The sequence below is a fragment of the Monodelphis domestica genome, chromosome 3, assembly GCF_027887165.1.
Source record: "Monodelphis domestica isolate mMonDom1 chromosome 3, mMonDom1.pri, whole genome shotgun sequence".
Classification (NCBI taxonomy): Eukaryota; Metazoa; Chordata; class Mammalia; order Didelphimorphia; family Didelphidae; genus Monodelphis; species Monodelphis domestica.
The window spans coordinates 64,424,312-64,446,842 of NC_077229.1; the positions used below are offsets into that span (position 1 = coordinate 64,424,312).

General features: G+C 38.5%; 1 protein-coding gene across 2 annotated transcripts in view; it reads right to left on the minus strand.

Moving 5' to 3' along the window:
* Positions 1 to 22,531, minus strand: part of LOC103093249 (mucin-16-like) — a 165,882-nt gene that overhangs the window by 83,762 nt on the left and 59,589 nt on the right. For both annotated transcript variants that reach the window (XM_056820567.1, XM_056820566.1), the window contains exons 23-30: positions 20,732 to 21,382; positions 19,721 to 19,759; positions 7,765 to 7,892; positions 7,585 to 7,652; positions 6,996 to 7,168; positions 6,181 to 6,213; positions 2,702 to 3,352; positions 1,664 to 1,702 (exon numbers count right to left, since the gene is read on the minus strand). In XM_056820567.1, the coding sequence (XP_056676545.1) occupies positions 1,664 to 1,702; positions 2,702 to 3,352; positions 6,181 to 6,213; positions 6,996 to 7,168; positions 7,585 to 7,652; positions 7,765 to 7,892; positions 19,721 to 19,759; positions 20,732 to 21,382 (1,782 nt within the window). The remainder of the gene's footprint in view (positions 1 to 1,663; positions 1,703 to 2,701; positions 3,353 to 6,180; positions 6,214 to 6,995; positions 7,169 to 7,584; positions 7,653 to 7,764; positions 7,893 to 19,720; positions 19,760 to 20,731; positions 21,383 to 22,531) is intronic.

Here is a 22,531-nt window from a genome sequence, read left to right on the forward strand (position 1 = left end):
ACTGGAAGATCAACTTGAGTGGGGAAGGGCAGGAAGGAGAGAGAATTCTGGAGAAGGAAGAGGAACTGAGAAGATCCAAAGAGCTGAACTCACTTCTCTTTGGGAAGCCCACCAGAGAGGTGGATCTAAACGAACCTCTGAGCCTGGAACATCCTCCTGTGAAGCCTGACCCCGCACATTCAGTGAAGACAAACCAGGGTGAATAGGACTTTGCCAGGAAGCTATTCACCACAAAATTTCCTCTCAATCCCTCTAAACAGTCCTTGAATTTGATATCATAGCTATGACAGCGAGGAGTCAGGACAACTCTCACAATTTGACCCCAGAGGGTAAGGCAGGCAGAGCCTAACCCTGCAGGACTTGGGAGGAGTTATTTTTAGGGACTTCCTATTTCCCACTTTCCCATTACCTTATCCCACAACTCACTTGCCCCACATAACTATTTATAAGATCAAGTGCCTGCTTCATAGTATCCAATAAGGGAGACTGAGAGTTTGGGGGGAGAAAAGTTCCACTTCTCTTCTCAGAGAGGTAGAAGCTATCTGTCCTATACTTTGCTTCAATCAAATCTTTGAGGGAACAGTAATCTGTGATTCTGAAAGCAACCAGTGTGCGATTTACCAGGGAAAGAGAGAGAGAAACCAATCTATCCTCTCTCCATTCCTTCTCTATCACATTTTGGTCCTGAACTCAGTGGTGGAGGACTCCATTTCTCTCCCTCCATTACATGAGCCTGGAGTCAGGAAGACCCCAGTTCAAATCTAACCTCAGACCTTACTACCTGTATTACCATGGGAAAGTCACTCAGTCATTGCTTGTCTCTGTTTCCTCACCTGAAAAATGGGCCTAAATATAGGGTTGTTATGTGGATCAAATTAGATAATATTTCTTAAAAAATGTTTAGTCATAATGCTAATGCCTGGCACATAATAGGTGCTACATAAATGCTTATTCCCTTCCCCTTCCCTTTTCCATAGGCTGCAGTTGGGTAGGTATAAGAGAGAGGATTTGAAGACAAATTTTCCTAGTAAACTGGACCCCACTAGTGTACCCATTGGATCAAAGCAATCAATCAATCACCATTGATTTAATTGTTTATTATGTGCCCAGCCCTGTCCTAAATAGGAAGGATATAAATAAAAACAAACAAATTCTCTGCCCTTGGAGAGTACATAGAAGGAACCTTCCCCAAAGTATAAAGAGTTTCAATATGAGATGCTGGGGCTGAAATCTCTCTTGGACCTTCAGTACAACATAATAGAGTGGAAAGAATGATGACTTTGTAATCAGAGGTCCTGAATTCAAATATCACTGATTTTTCTGATTCTATATTTGTGACCTAGGGTATCTTAATTAACTTCTCTGGGTCTCAGTTTTCACATTTGGAAACGAAAGGGTTAAGCTAGGTGACCTTTCAGGGTCAATTCTAGTCTCATCCAATCAACGTTAGCCAATCATTTTACATCTCTGGGTCTCAGTTTCCACATATGTAAAATGAGAGGCCATATATATACTTCTGGATACTTCTAAGGTTCCTTCCAACTTTATGTCTATGATTGATAATATGAAAGTTCATAGCATTGGGAACCTCACTCCTCACTCTGAAACTCCTATTCTCAAGGCTGTGCAGAGAAAGGTATCAAAGGCACAGAGGAATTCTTACCTGCAGTGCTAGAGGAAGGTGATGGAGTCAGAGATGGTGCTAAAGAAAATGGGGGGACAGAAAGAAAAATAACCAACTGTGAATGAAAACTATTGACCACATGCTTACATGAATACTACAGGAAAGGGTACAGTCTATGAGATATAGAGGTGGTGTGTTTGTCACATGCTCTGCTTGGATCACCTGATCAGAGGGGGAGGGAACTCCATCCTGACCTCTGGGGGAGCTGTTCATTTTTGCATCCTCAGGGGAGCTGTTCATTTTTGCATCCTCAGCCCCAGGGTCTTGCACAGGGCAGACATCATAAAAGCTTGGGTCATCTACTACTTTGCAACTCTGGGCCCATTATTGAGCCCACCATTCCACTGGCATAGAGCTTCCTCTTCCCCCACCATGTTTGATTAAAGAGTATTCACTGTGGTCTAGAAGAAAGAACTTTAGATAAGAGTCAGAACACCTACAATTTGAATCCTGGCTTGAACACCTTCTGAGTCTTCTTGGTAGGACCTCCAAATGGGTCTCCCTTAGTACTACCCTACTAATCTTGTAGGCCTTATATGTGTCAGCTATATACTAGGCACGCTATGTGTTAGCTATTATTCATCTGCCCAGGGCAGGTATGAATGAGTTGATAACTCTAGCCCTGGGCATGTTCTCAATCCTATCTACAAAGTTCCAGGAGGTGTTTTGTCCACAACTGCCCAATGGGTGTGTAGTCACAATTCCAAACAAAGGCTTATCTTCTCCATCCCTTAAAAGCTCCATCCTTATGATCTGTCTTTCCTGATCCATCTTCCCCATATGGGTAGAAAATATCAGATCTAAGCTTTGAACCCAGGTCCTCTGACATGAATGCCTGCTCTTACTACTGCATCACACACCCTTCATGAGTCATTAAGGGATAAAGGACAAGGTTGACCTCCTCCTTGGACATGTCAGACTCAGACACCATAACTGTGGTGACTGTTTCCTGCCTGTATTTCACTAAAATACAACCCTGTGTTCCAGCAGGGAAGATAATGAAGGAACTGTTCTTACCAGTGTCTGCAATAGTGGTCATGGTGGTCTGGGTTGATACTTTATCTGTGGGAATGAGAGGGACAGCTGAGCTGGTGGGCAAATCACTTGTGGACAGAACCACAGCCTCAGCTCCTCTGCTGATGTCCATCGTGGCTGTGGACTCAGTCAGGGCCGGCCCTTCCATTGCAGTAGCCATGGCTGTGGTCTCTGAAGCAGATGTGTCCAGAGAGGTCATTGGCTTTGGATCTTCTCTACTGACACTGGAAAGACTTGTGGCTGAAGTGCTTGTAGACCCTGCTGGGGGCACATTGGTCCAGCGGAAGGCTGTGGTCGATGCTGTGGTGTCAGGGGTAGCAGGGTGTGAAGGGACACCTATGGGGCTCCCTCCTCCTGTCCCAGCCCCAGGTGGGGTAGAGATTTCGGCAATGAGCGTAGTTTCAGATGGGCTCATCTCCACTCCAGACCAGGCAGCTGGTGCTACCATGGTCTCTGGCAAGGCAGAGGAAGCAGGCACAGTGATTTTTTCCAAGTCAATATCAGAGGCAGTGGTTGAGGCTGTTGTTGCCAGAACAGAGTGTGTTCTTACTGCAGGGCTGGAAGTTGTAGTCATTATGGTCTCTGGTTCTCCAGCTGTGGTCATTATCTTGCCCTTGCTTTCTGCACTAGAACCTGTGATCAGAAGGGTGGATAATTGAATTACAGCATGTTTAGGACTATGGTCCATTTTCCATTAGCCTCACAATGAAAGGGGTCATCCTTGCCTCCTATGCTTCAGGAATGAGGAATCATTCCACTTTACTCTTAATTGATATATCTTTCTAAGGAAGAAGTTTTGTTTTACATGTGATTTCTCTCTTCAATTAGACCCTCCCCCATTCTCTCACTTTTAAGCCTGTTTATCTCTTTTTCTGTCTATCTCCCTCTATTTCTATGTTGAATTGGATGCAATTGTATAATTCTGTGCAGGAGGTGCAAAGGAAGTTATATATGGGACTATGTATTGAACCCTCCTTTGCCCATTCAGATAAGAGTGACTTTAATGTGATGCCTGCTCCTCCAATTCCTTCCTTTATATTTGCATATTCTTCTTTAAGAAAACTCCAATTATGAGAAATAATAAGTTCCACCAATTATTCCTTATTTAATCACCAACATATTCCTTTCCCCCCTCCCCTTTCTCAAGCAACAGGAAATTGGAAGGGGTTAAACAGTTATAAAGTTGTTAAATTTTCATGGGGCAGAAAAGAATCCTTCCAAACCCTAATTTTTTCAAGGCTTAATGAAGTTTAATGCATATTGTATGCAAATTAAATACAAAGAAAGTGGGTTTAGCATTCGAGGTCCTATGTAATTCAATGCAGTTCAATACACATTTATTAAGACATTGTACTAAAGTTCAGAAAGTCTGGGTCTAATCTACCTTATCTCATATAACTCCCTTCCATATACTTTTGGACAACTGGATTCCTCTTCACACTTCGTGACCATCCAGAATTTTCCTGTCTCTGTGTCTTTATTCACACTATTTTCCATTCATATAATGACTCATTTCTATCCTCCTCTATGAAATGATGAAGTTCAACCCATTTTTAAAATCTCAGTTTTAATGCCATCTCCTCTGTGAAGCCATTCTTGCTATTTTCTCAACAATTTTGAATTATTTCTAGAGATAAAATTATAAGTGAATTCTATCAAATATTCAAAGAAAAATCAATCTCAATATCCCATAAACTATTATAAAAATAAGTAATTCTATTAAAATTATTGTTATTACATAGTCTTGATATATATAACAGGGAAAGACAAAGGGAACAAAAGAAAATTAAAGACCACCCTAATGAATCATGATGCAAAAATATTGAATAAAGCATTAGCAAAAATATTTCAGTCACATGTTTAAAAGATTTTGTTGTCACTGGATTGTATGGATTCCAGGAATGGGAACTTGGTTCAGTATCAGGAAAACTCACCAAGTTAATAATAAAAATAATAAAAATCTTTTTATAACAATATATGCAGTAAAGACTTTCACAGAAAATAGCATATGTTTAAAAAACCATTTAACATCATAAGGATGAATAGACATTTCCTTGATTTGGTAAAGAGTATTTAGATAAGATCAAGAGTCAACAATATATATAGTGGAGAAATTTTAAAGGTCTGTCCAATGAAATTAGGGCTGAAATAAGGACTTCTATTATCACCATTAATGTCAGAAATAATTCTAGAAACGCTTGCAAGGCACAGTTCACACCAGTTGTGGCATATAGTAGGTGTTTAATTAATGTTAGTTGATTGATTGATTGATGAAAGAAAGGTCAGAGCAGCCCTGGGTCAATCTGCTAATTTCATGGGTCTCCCAGCAGAACATTTTGAGTACCGAAGGCATGGCTGGAAACATAGGCTTCAGGTTCCAGGACACTCATAAATCAAGAAAAAGCCAATGAATACTAAGGTAATTGTTAAATCTGCCATTGCTCCAGGCTGGGATAACATGGGATACAGTCCTTCTGACAGACTTTGAAGAACTTGAAAAATTCTAGTTTCATTCGACAAATATTTAGTAGCTATTTGATCTCTGCTAGACAGTGTAGTGGGCTCTCAGCATACAAAAAATAAAAGAAATGAAAATGAGGTCTTGCCCTCAAGGATCTTACATTCTATGAGAGGACATAGTACTTAAGTGGAAAAGTATATACATGCCTTTTCAAACATCTAAGACGGACCAAGAAAAGCTCCCTGTAAGAGGTGCCATATGAATGGCCTTGAAGGAAGCTGAGGATTCTACAAGATAGAGGAAGAGGGGGAAGTAAGAATGTTTTTCAGGAATTGTGGAAACCCTATTCAAAGACACCAAGGTAGAAGATAGAATGTCAAATTTGGGGAACACAAGTAGGATTATCTTTCTGTATTCTGACTTTGTAGAAATATGCAAGAAAGAGGCAATTACCCCATACTATGGTGGAAAGAGAACACTCAGAGGTGGTTTTTAGATACTTTATCTCAAGAAGACACTCTCAACAACAGCCTGCCTGGCCTTCCTGCTATAACATTAAGGAGACTTCTCCCTCTCCTGTACCTTTCCTCTCTCTACCTCTTCAGTGCTCTCATCTTAAGGAAAGAAACATTTGAGGAAAATAAGTAGAGACCCAGTTGGTTCCTACTTTTAGTTTGGAGAATAATCATGGAGCAAGAGATGTGAGTAGAGAAAATATGGTTATTGAAGTAATCATTAAGTATTAAACATCCACCATGAAGGAAATTGAAGGGTAAGGAAGACTTCAAGGTTCTCTGGGATTTTGTAGAAATATCTTTTGCTTCTTAGCCTGGTTTTGATTCTCAGGCTTGAGCCATAAAGATAGGGGGAAGGGAGAGACTTTCTTCCCTGATGCTACTTACACTCCACTGTCCATTTTCCCTCCCACCCCAAAGTCCAACATTAAATGGGTGATCAGGTTCCTTCTATTTAGGGAGAGATAAAAAAACTGAATACTTACTACTTATGCTTGAAATCTCTTTATCATTATAACCTGTGGAGAGAAAAAGAGAGAGAGTGAGAGAGAGAGAGAGAGAGAGAGAGAGAGAGAGAGAGAGAGAGAGAGAGAGAGAGAGAGAGAGTGAGAGAGAGAGAGAGAGAGAGTGAGAGAGAGAGAGAGAGAGGAGAAGCAATTAATGAGAATTTTGGGGAGCATTAGGAGTGGATGGTGCCTAGAGTCACAGCACCAGGTCTCATTTCATGGTCACCCTATTCTAGCTTAGTCTTTTCCTACATTTCAAGTAATTGAATTGACAGGAAGAGGAGAAACTACAGAAATTAAATTGACTCTGTAGAAGGGTGATTGTCCTTATCCTATTTTGTGTCACACTCCTTGGTAAGTCTGGCAAAGCCTATGGATCCCTTCTCAGAATCACATCCCAAGTATATAAAACAAAAATGATACAAAGTAAACTGATTATATATTTAAATGATCTAATTGTTTTAAAATAAGTTCATGTAGGGGCAGGTATAAGTTGCAATGGATAGAAATGGGAGATGGGAGTTCTTAGGTTCAAACTTGGTCTCAGATACTTCCCAGCTGTGTGACCTTAAGCAAATCACTTAACCCCAATTGTCTAGCCCTTACTGCTCTTCTGCCTTAAAATGGATACTTGATATTGGTTCTAAGACATAAGGTGATTATTTAGTGAGTTCCTGGAACCCAGGTTATGAATTTCTACATCAGGGAAAGTGTGAATGTGGCAGATAGACCATTTCTTGAGAAGGAAAGGAGCCAGGGAAAAGGAAATGCATGTCCAAAACGAGGCTGCTCACCATTGAGGAAGAGGCTGTCCCTGTCCAAGGTGTAGGGGCCCAGCCTGGTGATGCCATAGGTCTGGTTGCTCAGCTCCCAGTAAACCTTCACTGGGTCCAGGACAGGGCTGGTGAAACCTTTATAATGGGCGCACACAACATCCACTCCAGTGGCTTCCCCTTCCTTCATAGGCCTGGGGGAAGATATATTGATAGGGAGGCCTGAAACTCCTGAGAATGATGCTTTAGACAAGGTACAGTTACCTCAAGAATGGGTTCTGGGTCAGTCACTTAAGTTCTGTTTGACTCATTTTCCTCATTTGTAAAATGAGTGTGTTCCTCTGATGATAAAAGGATATGATCTGTTCCACAGGGTTGTTAGAATCAAATGAGATCATGTTTGTAAAGTTCTTAGCAAAATGCCTGACACATGGTAGATGTTCGTCCCCTTCCCCTTTCCTTTCAAGATAGCCAGGCATAGGGATGGCTGTATTCCTTCCAGTTTAGGAGATGAAAAGGAAGTAAACAAAAAGGCAGACCCAAGCCAGCCCCAGTGGAGATAAGCAGGTTCCTTGGACCTTTGTGGGCCAGTCTTTCCCAGGGCTCTCACCTTAGTGAGGTCAGCGTACATCCAATATAACTAGAAGCCAGGCTACTGTTCTTGAACAAGCCTCTTAGCTGGAAGACAGAAGAGGGAAATGGGTGAGTAAATAAATGCATAGAACAGAGCAGGATCCGCGGCCCTGAGGGCTGAGAAAGGCACCTTCAGGTTAGATAAAGAGAGACTCACTAGGTGCTGGAGGATTCTCTCTGTGGAGCTGAATTTCTCCGAGTATGGGTGTTCCATATCTTCTGTGTACAGCATATTGTTTATGGTGAAGTTCATAGTAAAACGTTCCCGTCTTGGTCTCCCACTTGCTATAAATGAAAAAATCCTTACATCTGATTTCTGGGCTCACATCTTAAAGAAGTAAATACTATCCTTTCAGTATCCTGGACCCAAACTTTTCCCATCATCCTTAACTCTTCTTCCTCTTTCCTCCCTCCTCTCCTTTAATCACTTGCCAAGACTCAATGATTCTATACTCACATCCTCTCTCTCATCAGTCCCCTTCTCCCCACTTTATATGTCTACCACTCTAATTCAACCCCCAACACCAACTGTTGACTGGACTCTTGTTACAACCTAACTGATCTGCTAGCTTCCAGGCTCTCTACCCCTTCCCATCCACATTCCACCCAGTTACTAAGAAGATTAAATTGGTGCTGGACCATATTTTATTGTAACTCTTTTAGCCACCATACTACCTAGATACTGTACCGTAATCCTCTTTTCTGGATCAGTGTCTAATACAAAGTTAGTACCTCATCAGTTGAAATGGAACAAGGAAACAGGGACTGTCAAATTGTCAATGAAGAGTTTGGGGAAAACATTCTAGGGCCACTCTTTCTAAAAGGCATTAGGAGCCCTTGATGAAAAATGATGTTCACAGCCAAAAAAGAAACATTTGGAGTCTGACTGCAGAGCAAAGAATGCCATCTTTATTTCCTTCAAGTCTTTTTTTTATTGTTTATCTGATGAGTTTCTTCTGTTATAGCATGAGCAATATGGAAATATGTATTACATGAAAACAGTGGTAGAATGTATATCACACTATTTAGTGCCTCCTGGAGGTGGGGGAAAGGAAGAGAGAGAAAATCTGAATGCTAAAACATCAGAAAATAATTGTCAAAAATTGTTTCTATATGGGTGGGGCCAAGATAGCAGAGTAGAGCAGAGAAGTTCCAATTCAAAATGGAATCATCTCCAACTGATATCAAAATATTACCACAGAATGAACACAGCATTCAGAGAACCAGAAAGGAGACAGAACCAAGTAATTTTCAAGAAAAGAAAAACACCAAAGGTAGGCAGAGAATATTTGGAGCACTGGCATGAGAGGAGACAACATTTGGCAAGATTATAGCAAGGAGTGAAGAGCAAGTTAGAGGCAAGCTACACATCTCCACCTCACATCTCTTGTCCCAGATTCAGAACCTAAGGATCAAGCCAACATTCAAACCCTGAGATCCTGCCTGGGACAAATAGTGGTTCTAGCAACTCATAAACCTTGAAATTTCAAACCTAATTAGTCTGGAGCCTCATCCCAGGGAAATATGGGCTGAAATGGGCTGATCTGTGTTGACCCAGAGTTAAGCCAGGAGTCCAAGTATGGGCTTGGGATTAGGACATAGTTCACAGTTTTGGGGTGGCTGATAGTACTAAGAAGGTGCCTGGATCTTTTTGCCTAAAAAGCTCAGGGCAAAGCTCCAAGACAGGGCAATCAAGGATGTGCCTGATTGGATCAAGTACAAAATGAGACCAAAAATTTGAGCCTAAGCCTAGAGCTAGAATTTGATCAGCCTGCAAAAGCTTATACCTAAGCCTGAGGCAAATCTTTAACCCATCAGCATCTCAAGGGTCAATTGAATGAGCAGTGTGAGGGGGCTCTCAGAGCTCTCAGCACTTGAGCCATCACATCATCTTCCAAGAAATGAAACTGGCCAAAACCTACAAAATAAGCTAAGAATATCATCAAGGAAGGACTGAAGTTTAAGAGGGCACCCCAACTTCCCAAAAAGCAAAGCCTACTTATTAGGTAGGAAAAATGAGCAAACCAACAAAAAAGCACCTAACTCTAAAGAGTTTTTATGGAGAAGAAGAACAAGGTACAGACACAGTAGGGGACAGGGAAAGCAAAGCAAACATACCCAAAATTCAAAAGAAAAATATAGATTGAACACAGATTCTGGAAGAGCTCAAAAAAGACTTAAAAAAAAACAATTTAAAAAGGCAAAGGAAAAGTGGTAAAGAGAAATGAAAGCAATGCAAGAAGAAATTAAAAAAGGAGAGCCAAAAAAAGTGCTGGAGAAAAATCAGGTGTTAAAAATTAGAATTCAGCAACTAGAAATGAATGATTTCATGAGAAATCAAGAAACAATAAAGCAGAATCAAAGGATTAAAAAAAACCCAGGAAAACACGAAGCTTCTTATTGAAAAATCAAATGACTTAGAAAAATAGGTCTAGGAGAGACAATTTGAGAATTAATCAAACACCTGGAAGCCATGAACCAGAAAAAACCTTGGACATCACACTACAAGAAATTATCAAAGAAAATTGCCCAGATATCCTCAAAAAATAAAATTGCAATGGGAACAATTCATAGATCATCTCCAGGAAGAAATTCTCAAATGATAACTTCCAGGAATGTAATAGCTAAATTCAAGAGCTAGCAAGATAAAGAGAAAATATGGCAAACAGCCATAAAGAAACAATTCAAATATCATGGAACTACAGTCAGGATCACACAGGATCTAGCAGCTTCTACATTACAGGATCAAGAGGTATGGAATAGAATATTCAGAAATGCAAAGGATCTGGATTTACAACCCAGAGTCACCTATCCAGCAAAACTGAGTATATTCTTTCAGGATAAAAAATAGACATTCAATAACATAAAATGTTTCTAAGCATTCCTGAGGAATAAGTCATACCTTAACAAAAAGTTTAAGACCAAAAATGAGACATAAAGGAAGCCCAAATAGGCCAAAGAAAGAGAAAATTGAAGGGTCTCATCAAGATAAAAATGTTTTTATGTCTACATGGAAAGAGAATATCTGTAATTTTCAAAAATTTACTCTTACTAGTAGAGAATATGGAAGGAATTTACTTAGAAAGAGGGTGGGAAAGGAAGCTGATTATGATCATATGATGTGTATGTAAGTGTGATGATATGAAATTATATGTATGTATGATATGTATGCATATGATATGATATGTACAAAAATCAGGTGATGAAAGAGATGATTGCACTGAGAGAAAAGGGAAGGGAGAGAGAGAATGGGGTAAATTATATAACATAAAGAATTGTGAAAAATTGTTATAGGAGGGGAGGATAAGGGTGATGATGGGCAAAGCTTAAACTTTACTCTCATTGTAAGTGAATCAGAGAGTTAAAAACAAATATACTCAGTGTGGAGTAGAATTCTATTTTACCCTACAGAGAAGTAGGAGGAGAATAAGACAAGGGAAGGGGGAGATATTAGAGGAAGAGGAAAGGGAGGTGATGAAAAGCAAAATAATAGTGAGGAAGATCAGAGTGAAAAGGAATAGAGCAGTATCTAAAGGGGAAAATAAGATTGTGGGCAATTCACAATTAGTAATCATAATGCGGAATGTGAATGGGATGAATTCAGTCATGAAACAGAAGTAAATAGCAGAGAGGATTAAAAAAATCCTTACGTTATGTTGTTTATAAGAAACACAGTTTAGGCAGGGTGACACACACAGATTAAAGGTAAAAGTCTGGAGGAGAATTTATTATGTATCATCTAAAGTGAAAAAGTTGGTGTATTAATCATGATAACAGACAAAGCTAAAGTAGAAATTGGTCTGATCAAAAGAGATTATGAAGGAAATTACATTTTGCTTAAAGGTATTATAAACACTGAATGTCATTACTAATCATTTATGCACAAAATGGCATAGCATCTAGGTTTCTAAAGAAGAAATTAAAGGAATTTAAGGGGGAATGGATAGTAGGAACATATTAATGGGAAACCCTCAAATTTCCCCTATCAGAACCAGATAAATAGAACCAAAAATGAATAAGAAAGAAATGAAGTGAATGAAGTGTTAGGAAAATGAGAGATAATAGATATCTGTAGAAAATGGAACAGGGATAAAAAGGAATATACCTTCTCTCAGTCATGCATGGTACATATATACAAAGATTGACCATGTCCTAGTGTATAGAAACATTGCAAATAAATGAAGAAAAGCAGAAATGATAAATGCAACTTTTCTAGATCAAAATGCCACAAGAATTATAATTACTGAGAGTCCATGGAAAGGCAAATTTAAAAGTAATTGGAACCAAAATAATCTAATTCTTCAAAATGGGTAGGTCAAGAAAAAAAATCACAGAAACAACCACAAACTTCAATGAAGAGAATCACAATGAGGAGACAACATATAAAAATCTATGGGATATATGTGAAGCAGTACTCTAGACAATTCATATCTCTCAGTGCCTTGATCAACAAAATAGGGAGGAGATCAACCACTTGGGCTTGCAACATAAAACATTAGAAAAAGAACAAATTAAAAATCCCTAGATGAAAACTAAATTGGAAATCCTAAAAATGAAAGGAGAAATTAATAAAATTGAAAGTTAAAGAACTATTAAACTATTCAATAAGACCAGGAGCTGGTACTTGAAAAACAAATAAAATAGATAAAGTACTGGTGAATCAAATTTTTTTAAAAGGAAAAGAATCAAATTAATATTATCAAAAATGAAAAGGGTCATCTCTCTTCTAATAAAGAAGAAATTAAGACAATTATTAAGAGTCACTATGCCCAATTTTATGTCAATAAATATAATAATCTAGGGGAAATAAATGAATATTTATACAAAATATAAAATGCCTTGATTGACAAAAGTGGAAATAATCCCATCTCAGAAAAAGAAATTGATTAAGCAATCAAGAAACTCCCTAAGAAAAAATCCCCAGGGTTATGTGAATTCACAAGTGAATTTTATAAGACATTTAAATAAAGAACAATTAATCCTAATACTACACATACTATTTGAGAAAATAAGCAAAGGAGTCTTACAAATTTATTTCATGACATGAATATTGTACGGATTCCTAAGAAATAGGAAGAAAAAAACAGAGAAAGAAAACTATAGAGCAATCTCCTTAATATTGATGCAAAAATCTTAAATAAAATATTAGCAAAAAGACTACAGGAAGTCATCACAAGGATTATCCACTATGACCAAGTGGGATTTATACCTGTAATGCAAGGCCAGGTTTACCATTAGGAAAAACATCCACATAATTGACTACAACAATAACCAAGCTAACAAAAATCAAATCATATATTAGTAGATGCAGACAAAGCCTTTGACAAAATACAATACCCATTCATATTAAAACACTAGAAAATATAGGAATAGAAGGGCCAAGGGCCATTCCTCAAAATAATAAACAGTATATGTTTATAACCATTAATAAGTATCATCTGCAATGGGGATGTTAGGAACCTTCCCAAGAAGTTTAGGAGTGAAGCAAGGATGCCCATTATCACCACTAATATTTAATAGTGTCCTAGAAATGCTAGCTGCATCAATTAGAAAAATAAATCAAAGGGATTAAAGTAGACAGTGAGGAAATTAACTATCACTCTTTGAATATGATATGATAGTATATTTGGAGAACCCAAGAAAATCAACTAAAAAGTTAGTAGAAATAATTAATAATTTTAGCAATGTTGCTGGATACAAAATAAAACCACATAATCAGCATTTCTTTTTATATCCAATAAAAATCAGCACCAAGAATTAGAAAGAGAAATTCTATTTAAAATTACTCTAGGTAATGACATACTTGGGGATCTATCTGCCAAGATAAACTCAAGAATTATATAAACAAAACTACTACAAAACACTTTAGACATAACTAAAACTAGATCTAAACAACTGGAAAAACATTAATTGGTAATGGGTAGGATGAGCTAATATAATAAAAATGACAGTCCCACCAAAACTAATTTACTTATGCAGTGCCATTCCTATCAAACTACCAAAAAAACCTTTTTATAGAATTAGAAAAAATTATAACAAAGTTCATTTGGAAGAACAAAAGATCAAGAGTATCAAGGGAACTATTTTTAAAAAATGTGAAGAATGGAGACCCTAGCAGTATCAGATTTTAAACTGCACTATAAAGTGGTGATCATCAAATATGGTACTGCCTAAGAGATAGAAAGGGGATCAATGGAATAGACTGGGGGGGGGGGGCAAATGACCAAAGGAGGAAAGTGTTTGAAAAACCCAAAGATCCCAGCGTTTGAGACAAGAATGCACTATTTGACAAAACTGCTGGGAAAACAGTATGGGAGAGGTTAGGTTTAGATCAATATCACACACCCTATTCCAAGATAATTTCAAAATGGGCAAAAAACTTAATATAAAGAAGGAAATTATAAGTAAATTAGGTGAACATAGAATAGTATACCTGTCAGATCTATGGGAAAGGAAGTAATTTAAGACCAAGCAAAAGATAGAGGACATTACCAAATGTAAAAAGAATAATTTTGATTACTTGAATTTAAAAAGCTTTTATACAAACAAAATCAATTCAACCAAAATTAGATGGGAAGCTATAAATTGGGGGTAATTTTATAACAAAATTCTCTTACAAAGGTCTAATTCTTAAATTTATGAGGAACTAAGACAATTTTTCAAAAAATCAAGCCATTCCTCAATTGACAAAGGGTCAAAGGACATGAATAGACAGATTTCTGATAAAGAAATCAAAACTATCAATAAGTACATGAAAAAGTGTTCTAAATCCCTCATAATTCGAGAAATGCAAATCAAAACAACACTGAGGTACCACATCATACCTAACAGACTGGCCAATCTGACAGTAAAGGAAAATAATAAGTGTTGGAGGGAATGTGGCAAAATCGGGATAGGAATGCCCTTGCTGGTGGAGTTGTGAATTGATCAACCATTCTGGAAGGCAATTTGGAACTATGCACAAAGAAGCTTTAAAAGAATGCATATCCTATAATCCAGAAATACCACTACTAGGTTGGTACCCTAAAGAGATAATAATGAAAAGTGCTTGTACAAAAGTATTCATAGTTATATTCTTTGTGGTTGGAAAAAATTGGAAAATGTAGGGGGTGTCCCGCAATTGAGGAATGGCTGAACAAATTGTGGTATATTATGATGATGGAATACTACTGTGCTGTAAGGAATGATGAACTGGAGGATTTCTATATCAACTGGAAGATTTCCAGGAGCTGATGCAGAGTGAAATGAGCTGAACCAAGGGAACATTATACACAGAAAGTGAAATATTATGGAACAATCCAATGTAATGGACTTTGCTAATACAAGACAATCCTGATGCCCTCCACATCAAGAGAAAGAACTGTTGGAATAGAAACACAGAAGAAAAATGAATGACCAATTATTTGTTTATATAGATATATGATTGGGGGTTTGTATTTGAAAAGATTACTCTATTGCAAAAATGAATAATATGAAAGTGTTATCAGTGGTAACATCTATATAACCTAGTAGAAGTGCTTATTGGATCTGGGATGGGGGAGGGAAGAGGGAAAGGAAAGAAAATCAAATATGGTCAACAGGGAAAATATTTTAAAATAAAATTAATATGAAAAATTGAAAATTTTTTCTACCTCTAACTAAAAAAATGATATCTTAAAAATCAAAGTTCATGGTAGGATCTAGGTATTGACCAGTATCTCACATCCTGTACCAAGGTAAGGTCAAAATGGGTATGTGATTTAGATATGATGAGTGATACCATAAGGAAATTAGGGGAACATAGAATAGTTTACTTTCCAGACCTGTGGAGAAGGGAAGAATTTATGACCAAACAAGAAATGGAGAGTATTATAGGATGTAAAGTGAATAATTTTGAATTGAATTAAAAAGCTTTTGTACAAACAAAACCAATGGAACCAAGAGTAAAGGGGAACAACAAACTGGGGAATTTTTTAAATAATAATTTTCTGTGATAAAGGTCTCATTTCTCAAATTTATAAGAAAACAAGTTATTCTCCAATTTGGCAAATGGTCAAAGGATATGGATAAGCAATTTTCAGGTGAAGAAATCAAAGTTATCAATAATCATCTGGAAAAATATTCTAAATTACTCTAGATTTGAGAAATGCAAATTAAAACAATCCTAAGGTACCACCTCACACATATCAAATTGGTCCATGTGACAATAAAGGAAAGTGATAAATTTTGGGGAGCCTATGACAAAATTGGGAAACTAATGCATTGTTGTTGGAGTTTGTGAACTGAGCCCACCATTCTAGAGGGCAATTTGGAACTATGCCCAAAGAGCTAAAAAATTGTGCATAGTCTTTCATCCTGTAGTACCACTACTAGGTCTCTATCCAAAAGAGATAATTAAAATGGGTAAAGAATCTACTTGTCAAAAAATATTTATAGCAGCTCTTTATGTGGTGGAAAAGAATTGGAAATTGAGGGGATATATATATATATATATATGTATATATATATATATATTTATCAATTGTGGATTGAATGAATTGAGGTACATGCTGGTGATAAGAGTATTTTTGTGTTATAAAAATGATAAGCAGGATAATTTCAGAAAAAGCAGGGAAGATCTTTATGAACAGATGTAGAGTAAAATCAGCAGCACAGGGAGAATATTGTACACGGTAACAGAAATATTCTAAAATGATCAACTGTGAAAGACTAAACTATTCTCAGAAAGGCAGCAATCTGGGACAGGTTTGAAAGACTTTTGACTAAGATTATTTTCCACCTCTAGAGAAAGAAATATGGGAATCAGTTGCAAATCAAAGCATACTTATTTTCACATTATGTTTAGGAATAGTTTTATCTTGTGGCTCTGGTTTTATATGAGTGTTCTCTTATAATAATGACCAATATGGATGTTTATTTTACATGATAATACATGTATAATCCATTTCAAATTATTTGCCATCTCCAAGAGGCGGGACAACAAAAGGGAAGGGGGGAGACAATTTTGAATTTATAATTTCAGAAAACATATATTGAAAATTGTTACTAGATGTAATTAGGAAAATAAATCTTTGACTTAAATTATTTTTTAATTAAAGTAAAATTTTTAAAAGATAAAAGATATCAGAGGCTTTTAAGCAACATGATAACCATGTGGCCTGATTTCTCAGCAATGCTGAATGACATACAGCTTCTCTAATAGCATAGGCGATTTTCTATTGGAAATAGATAGATACCTGAACTCTCCTTGTTCAAACTCGCTTACTAACCAAGGACAATAAGTCAATTAAGAGAGGCAAATCAGTCACAGCAGAATAAAAGGATGCTTTAGGGATTTTATAGTACCTGGGACACTTCCCTTCCTTGAAGTTTCTTGTCCAGAAAGTGACTTGATGGTCTGCCTCCATTCCTCATCTAAGATCATCTAGAGGCATTTGTCTCCTCATCCTTATCTCCAACCACACCTAGAGATCCAAACCTGACCTTGTCCACCAGGTTGATGGGCTGCTAGGAGCCATGTGGAGACAATTACATCAGAGAGGTCCAGTTTTCCAGTTCTGACCTCTGACCAATTCCAGGATCTACTGGCTATAGTAGTTCTTGGAAACACTCAGAGGCCATAGCATCTTAGGACCAGGTCACAGGAATCACAGAGTTAATATGTAGGAAGCAATCTATAAACTAGGGACCATGAAGCATCCCTGGATGGAAAACAATGCCTCAGAATGGACAAGACTTAGAGGTAAATCCCTGAGATTTGGCACTAAAAGGGTGGGACCAAGTACAATTAATCACCAAAGGTCCAAGTGAATTATTATGCCAAAGTGAGGAAGAAGATCATAGAAACTTACCTTGAACGGAAGGTCCTATAGCTATTAGTATCCTCTTTTGCATATGAGGAAGTCAAGGCTCACAGAGATAAAGTGACTTGCCCATTTGTGTCATTCACCTTACCCAAAGTTCATTGCTCAAGAGCAGAACCTTTGGCTCTGTCTCCCTTCTTGACCCTTGACACTAGGACCTCTGTGGCTCAGATGATAGAAGTAACTATGTGGCAAAGTGGAGAGAGTGCTGAATGTTGTAACAGTTAAAATTTAGGGGAATGGGGAGACTGAGGCATCTGAGGCAGGTAGAAATTAGTTTCTCTCTGCAAGGAGTATTATATTTTTTAGAGGTTTATTAGAGGTTGAAGATTAAAGAATATACAAATAAGAAACATGTGCCTAGGCCAGAGGCCTAGACAAAATAAGCTCACATCACAGAAGAGACGCATCTGCTCCAAAACGGAAGTCCAAAAGAGAGCCAAGAGAGAGACCCCTCAAAAGCCTTTGAATCAGCTTAAATACCTTCTCAATCTTGGCCCAGGTGAGATTATAAGGCATTCTGGGGAAGTGGAGCAAAGACTCGTGGGGATTGTAGTCCTGTATTCGAGTCTATTTTTTACAATGTAAGAGAGGAAGCAGACCATCATACTGGAAGATCAAGTTGAGTGGGGAAGGGCAGGAAGGAGAGAGAATTCTGGAGAAGGAAGAGGAACTGAGAAGATCCAAAGAGCTGAACTCACTTCTCTTTGGGAAGCCCACCAGAGAGGTGGATCTAAACGAACCTCTGAGCCTGGAACATCCTCCTGTGAAGCCTGACCCCGCACATTCAGTGAAGACAAACCAGGGTCAATAGGACTTTGCCAGGAAGCTATTCACCACAAAATTTCCTCTCAATCCCTCTAAACAGTCCTTGAATTTGATATCATAGCTATGACAGCGAGGAGTCAGGACAACTCTCACAATTTGACCCCAGAGGGTAAGGCAGGCAGAGCCTAACCCTGCAGGACTTGGGAGGAGTTATTTTTAGGGACTTCCTATTTCCCACTTTCCCATTACCTTATCCCACAACTCACTTGCCCCACATAACTATTTATAAGATCAAGTGCCTGCTTCATAGTATCCAATAAGGGAGACTGAGAGTTTGGGGGGAGAAAAGTTCCACTTCTCTTCTCAGAGAGGTAGAAGCTATCTGTCCTATACTTTGCTTCAATCAAATCTTTGAGGGAACAGTAATCTGTGATTCTGAAAGCAACCAGTGTGCGATTTACCAGGGAAAGAGAGAGAGAAACCAATCTATCCTCTCTCCATTCCTTCTCTATCACATTCTGGTCCTGAACTCAGTGGTGGAGGACTCCATTTCTCTCCCTCCATTACATGAGCCTGGAGTCAGGAAGACCCCAGTTCAAATCTAACCTCAGACCTTACTACCTGTATTACCATGGGAAAGTCACTCAGTCATTGCTTGTCTCTGTTTCCTCACCTGAAAAATGGGCCTAAATATAGGGTTGTTATGTGGATCAAATTAGATAATATTTCTTAAAAAATGTTTAGTCATAATGCTAATGCCTGGCACATAATAGGTGCTACATAAATGCTTATTCCCTTCCCCTTCCCTTTTCCATAGGCTGCAGTTGGGTAGGTATAAGAGAGAGGATTTGAAGACAAATTTTCCTAGTAAACTGGACCCCACTAGTGTACCCATTGGATCAAAGCAATCAATCAATCACCATTGATTTAATTGTTTATTATGTGCCCAGCCCTGTCCTAAATAGGAAGGATATAAATAAAAACAAACAAATTCTCTGCCCTTGGAGAGTACATAGAAGGAACCTTCCCCAAAGTATAAAGAGTTTCAATATGAGATGCTGGGGCTGAAATCTCTCTTGGACCTTCAGTACAACATAATAGAGTGGAAAGAATGATGACTTTGTAATCAGAGGTCCTGAATTCAAATATCACTGATTTTTCTGATTCTATATTTGTGACCTAGGGTATCTTAATTAACTTCTCTGGGTCTCAGTTTTCACATTTGGAAACGAAAGGGTTAAGCTAGGTGACCTTTCAGGGTCAATTCTAGTCTCATCCAATCAACGTTAGCCAATCATTTTACATCTCTGGGTCTCAGTTTCCACATATGTAAAATGAGAGGCCATATATATACTTCTGGATACTTCTAAGGTTCCTTCCAACTTTATGTCTATGATTGATAATATGAAAATTCATAGCATTGGGAACCTCACTCCTCACTCTGAAACTCCTATTCTCAAGGCTGTGCAGAGAAAGGTATCAAAGGCACAGAGGAATTCTTACCTGCAGTGCTAGAGGAAGGTGATGGAGTCAGAGATGGTGCTAAAGAAAATGGGGGGACAGAAAGAAAAATAACCAACTGTGAATGAAAACTATTGACCACATGCTTACATGAATACTACAGGAAAGGGTACAGTCTATGAGATATAGAGGTGGTGTGTTTGTCACATGCTCTGCTTGGATCACCTGATCAGAGGGGGAGGGAACTCCATCCTGACCTCTGGGGGAGCTGTTCATTTTTGCATCCTCAGCCCCAGGGTCTTGCACAGGGCAGACATCATAAAAGCTTGGGTCATCTACTACTTTGCAACTCTGGGCCCATTATTGAGCCCACCATTCCACTGGCATAGAGCTTCCTCTTCCCCCACCATGTTTGATTAAAGAGTATTCACTGTAGTCTAGAAGAAAGAACTTTAGATAAGAGTCAGAACACCTACAATTTGAATCCTGGCTTGAACACCTTCTGAGTCTTCTTGGTAGGACCTCCAAATGGGTCTCCCTTAGTACTACCCTACTAATCTTGTAGGCCTAATATGTGTCAGCTGTATACTAGGCACGCTATGTGTTAGCTATTATTCATCTGCCCAGGGCAGGTATGAATGAGTTGATAACTCTAGCCCTGGGCATGTTCTCAATCCTATCCACAAAGTTCCAGGAGGTGTTTTGTCCACAACTGCCAAATGGGTGTGTAGTCACAATTCCAAACAAAGGCTTATCTTCTCCATCCCTTAAAAGCTCCATCCTTATGATCTGTCTTTCCTGATCCATCTTCCCCATATGGGTAGAAAATATCAGATCTAAGCTTTGAACCCAGGTCCTCTGACATGAATGCCTGCTCTTACTACTGCATCACACACCCTTCATGAGTCATTAAGGGATAAAGGACAAGGTTGACCTCCTCCTTGGACATGTCAGACTCAGACACCATAACTGTGGTGACTGTTTCCTGCCTGTATTTCACTAAAATACAACCCTGTGTTCCAGCAGGGAAGATAATGAAGGAAGTGTTCTTACCAGTGTCTGCAATAGTGGTCATGGTGGTCTGGGTGGATACTTTATCTGTGGGAATGAGAGGGGCAGCTGAGCTGGTGGGCAAATCACTTGTGGACAGAACCACAGCCTCAGCTCCTCTGCTGATGTCCATCATGGCTGTGGACTCAGTCAGGGCCGGCCCTTCCCTTGCAGTAGCCATGGCTGTGGTCTCTGAAATCACTGTGTCCAGAGAGGTCATTGGCTTTGGATCTTCTCTACTGACACTGGAAAGACTTGTGGCTGAAGTGCTTGTAGACCCTGCTGGGGGCACATTGGTCCAGCGGAAGGCTGTGGTCGATGCTGTGGTGTCAGGGGTAGCAGGGTGTGAAGGGACACCTATGGGGCTCCCTCCTCCTGTCCCAGCCCCAGGTGGGGTAGAGATTTCGGCAATGAGCGTAGTTTCAGATGGGCTCATCTCCACTCCAGACCAGGCAGCTGGTGCTACCATGGTCTCTGGCAAGGCAGAGGAAGCAGGCACAGTGATTTTTTCCAAGTCAATATCAGAGGCAGTGGTTGAGGCTGTTGTTGCCAGAACAGAGTGTGTTCTTACTGCAGGGCTGGAAGTTGTAGTCATTATGGTCTCTGGTTCTCCAGCTGTGGTCATTATCTTGCCCTTGCTTTCTGCACTAGAACCTGTGATCAGAAGGGTGGATAATTGAATTACAGCATGTTTAGGACTATGGTCCATTTTCCATTAGCCTCACAATGAAAGGGGTCATCCTTGCCTCCTATGCTTCAGGAATGAGGAATCATTCCACTTTACTCTTAATTGATATATCTTTCTAAGGAAGAAGTTTTGTTTTACATGTGATTTCTCTCTTCAATTAGACCCTCCCCCATTCTCTCACTTTTAAGCCTGTTTATCTCTTTTTCTGTCTATCTCCCTCTATTTCTATGTTGAATTGGATGCAATTGTATAATTCTGTGCAGGAGGTGCAAAGGAAGTTATATATGGGACTATGTATTCAACCCTCCTTTGCCCATTCAGATAAGAGTGACTTTAATGTGATGCCTGCTCCTCCAATTCCTTCCTTTATATTTGCATATTCTTCTTTAAGAAAACTCCAATTATGAGAAATAATAAGTTCCACCAATTATTCCTTATTTAATCACCAACATATTCCTTTCCCCCCTCCCCTTTCTCAAGCAACAGGAAATTGGAAGGGGTTAAACAGTTATAAAGTTGTTAAATTTTCATGGGGCAGAAAAGAATCCTTCCAAACCCTAATTTTTTCAAGGCTTAATGAAGTTTAATGCATATTGTATGCAAATTAAATACAAAGAAAGTGGGTTTAGCATTCGAGGTCCTATGTAATTCAATGCAGTTCAATACACATTTATTAAGACATTGTACTAAAGTTCAGAAAGTCTGGGTCTAATCTACCTTATCTCATATAACTCCCTTCCATATACTTTTGGACAACTGGATTCCTCTTCACACTTCGTGACCATCCAGAATTTTCCTGTCTCTGTGTCTTTATTCACACTATTTTCCATTCATATAATGACTCATTTCTATCCTCCTCTATGAAATGATGAAGTTCAACCCATTTTTAAAATCTCAGTTTTAATGCCATCTCCTCTGTGAAGCCATTCTTGCTATTTTCTCAACAATTTTGAATTATTTCTAGAGATAAAATTATAAGTGAATTCTATCAAATATTCAAAGAAAAATCAATCTCAATATCCCATAAACTATTATAAAAATAAGTAATTCTATTAAAATTATTGTTATTACATAGTCTTGATATATATAACAGGGAAAGACAAAGGGAACAAAAG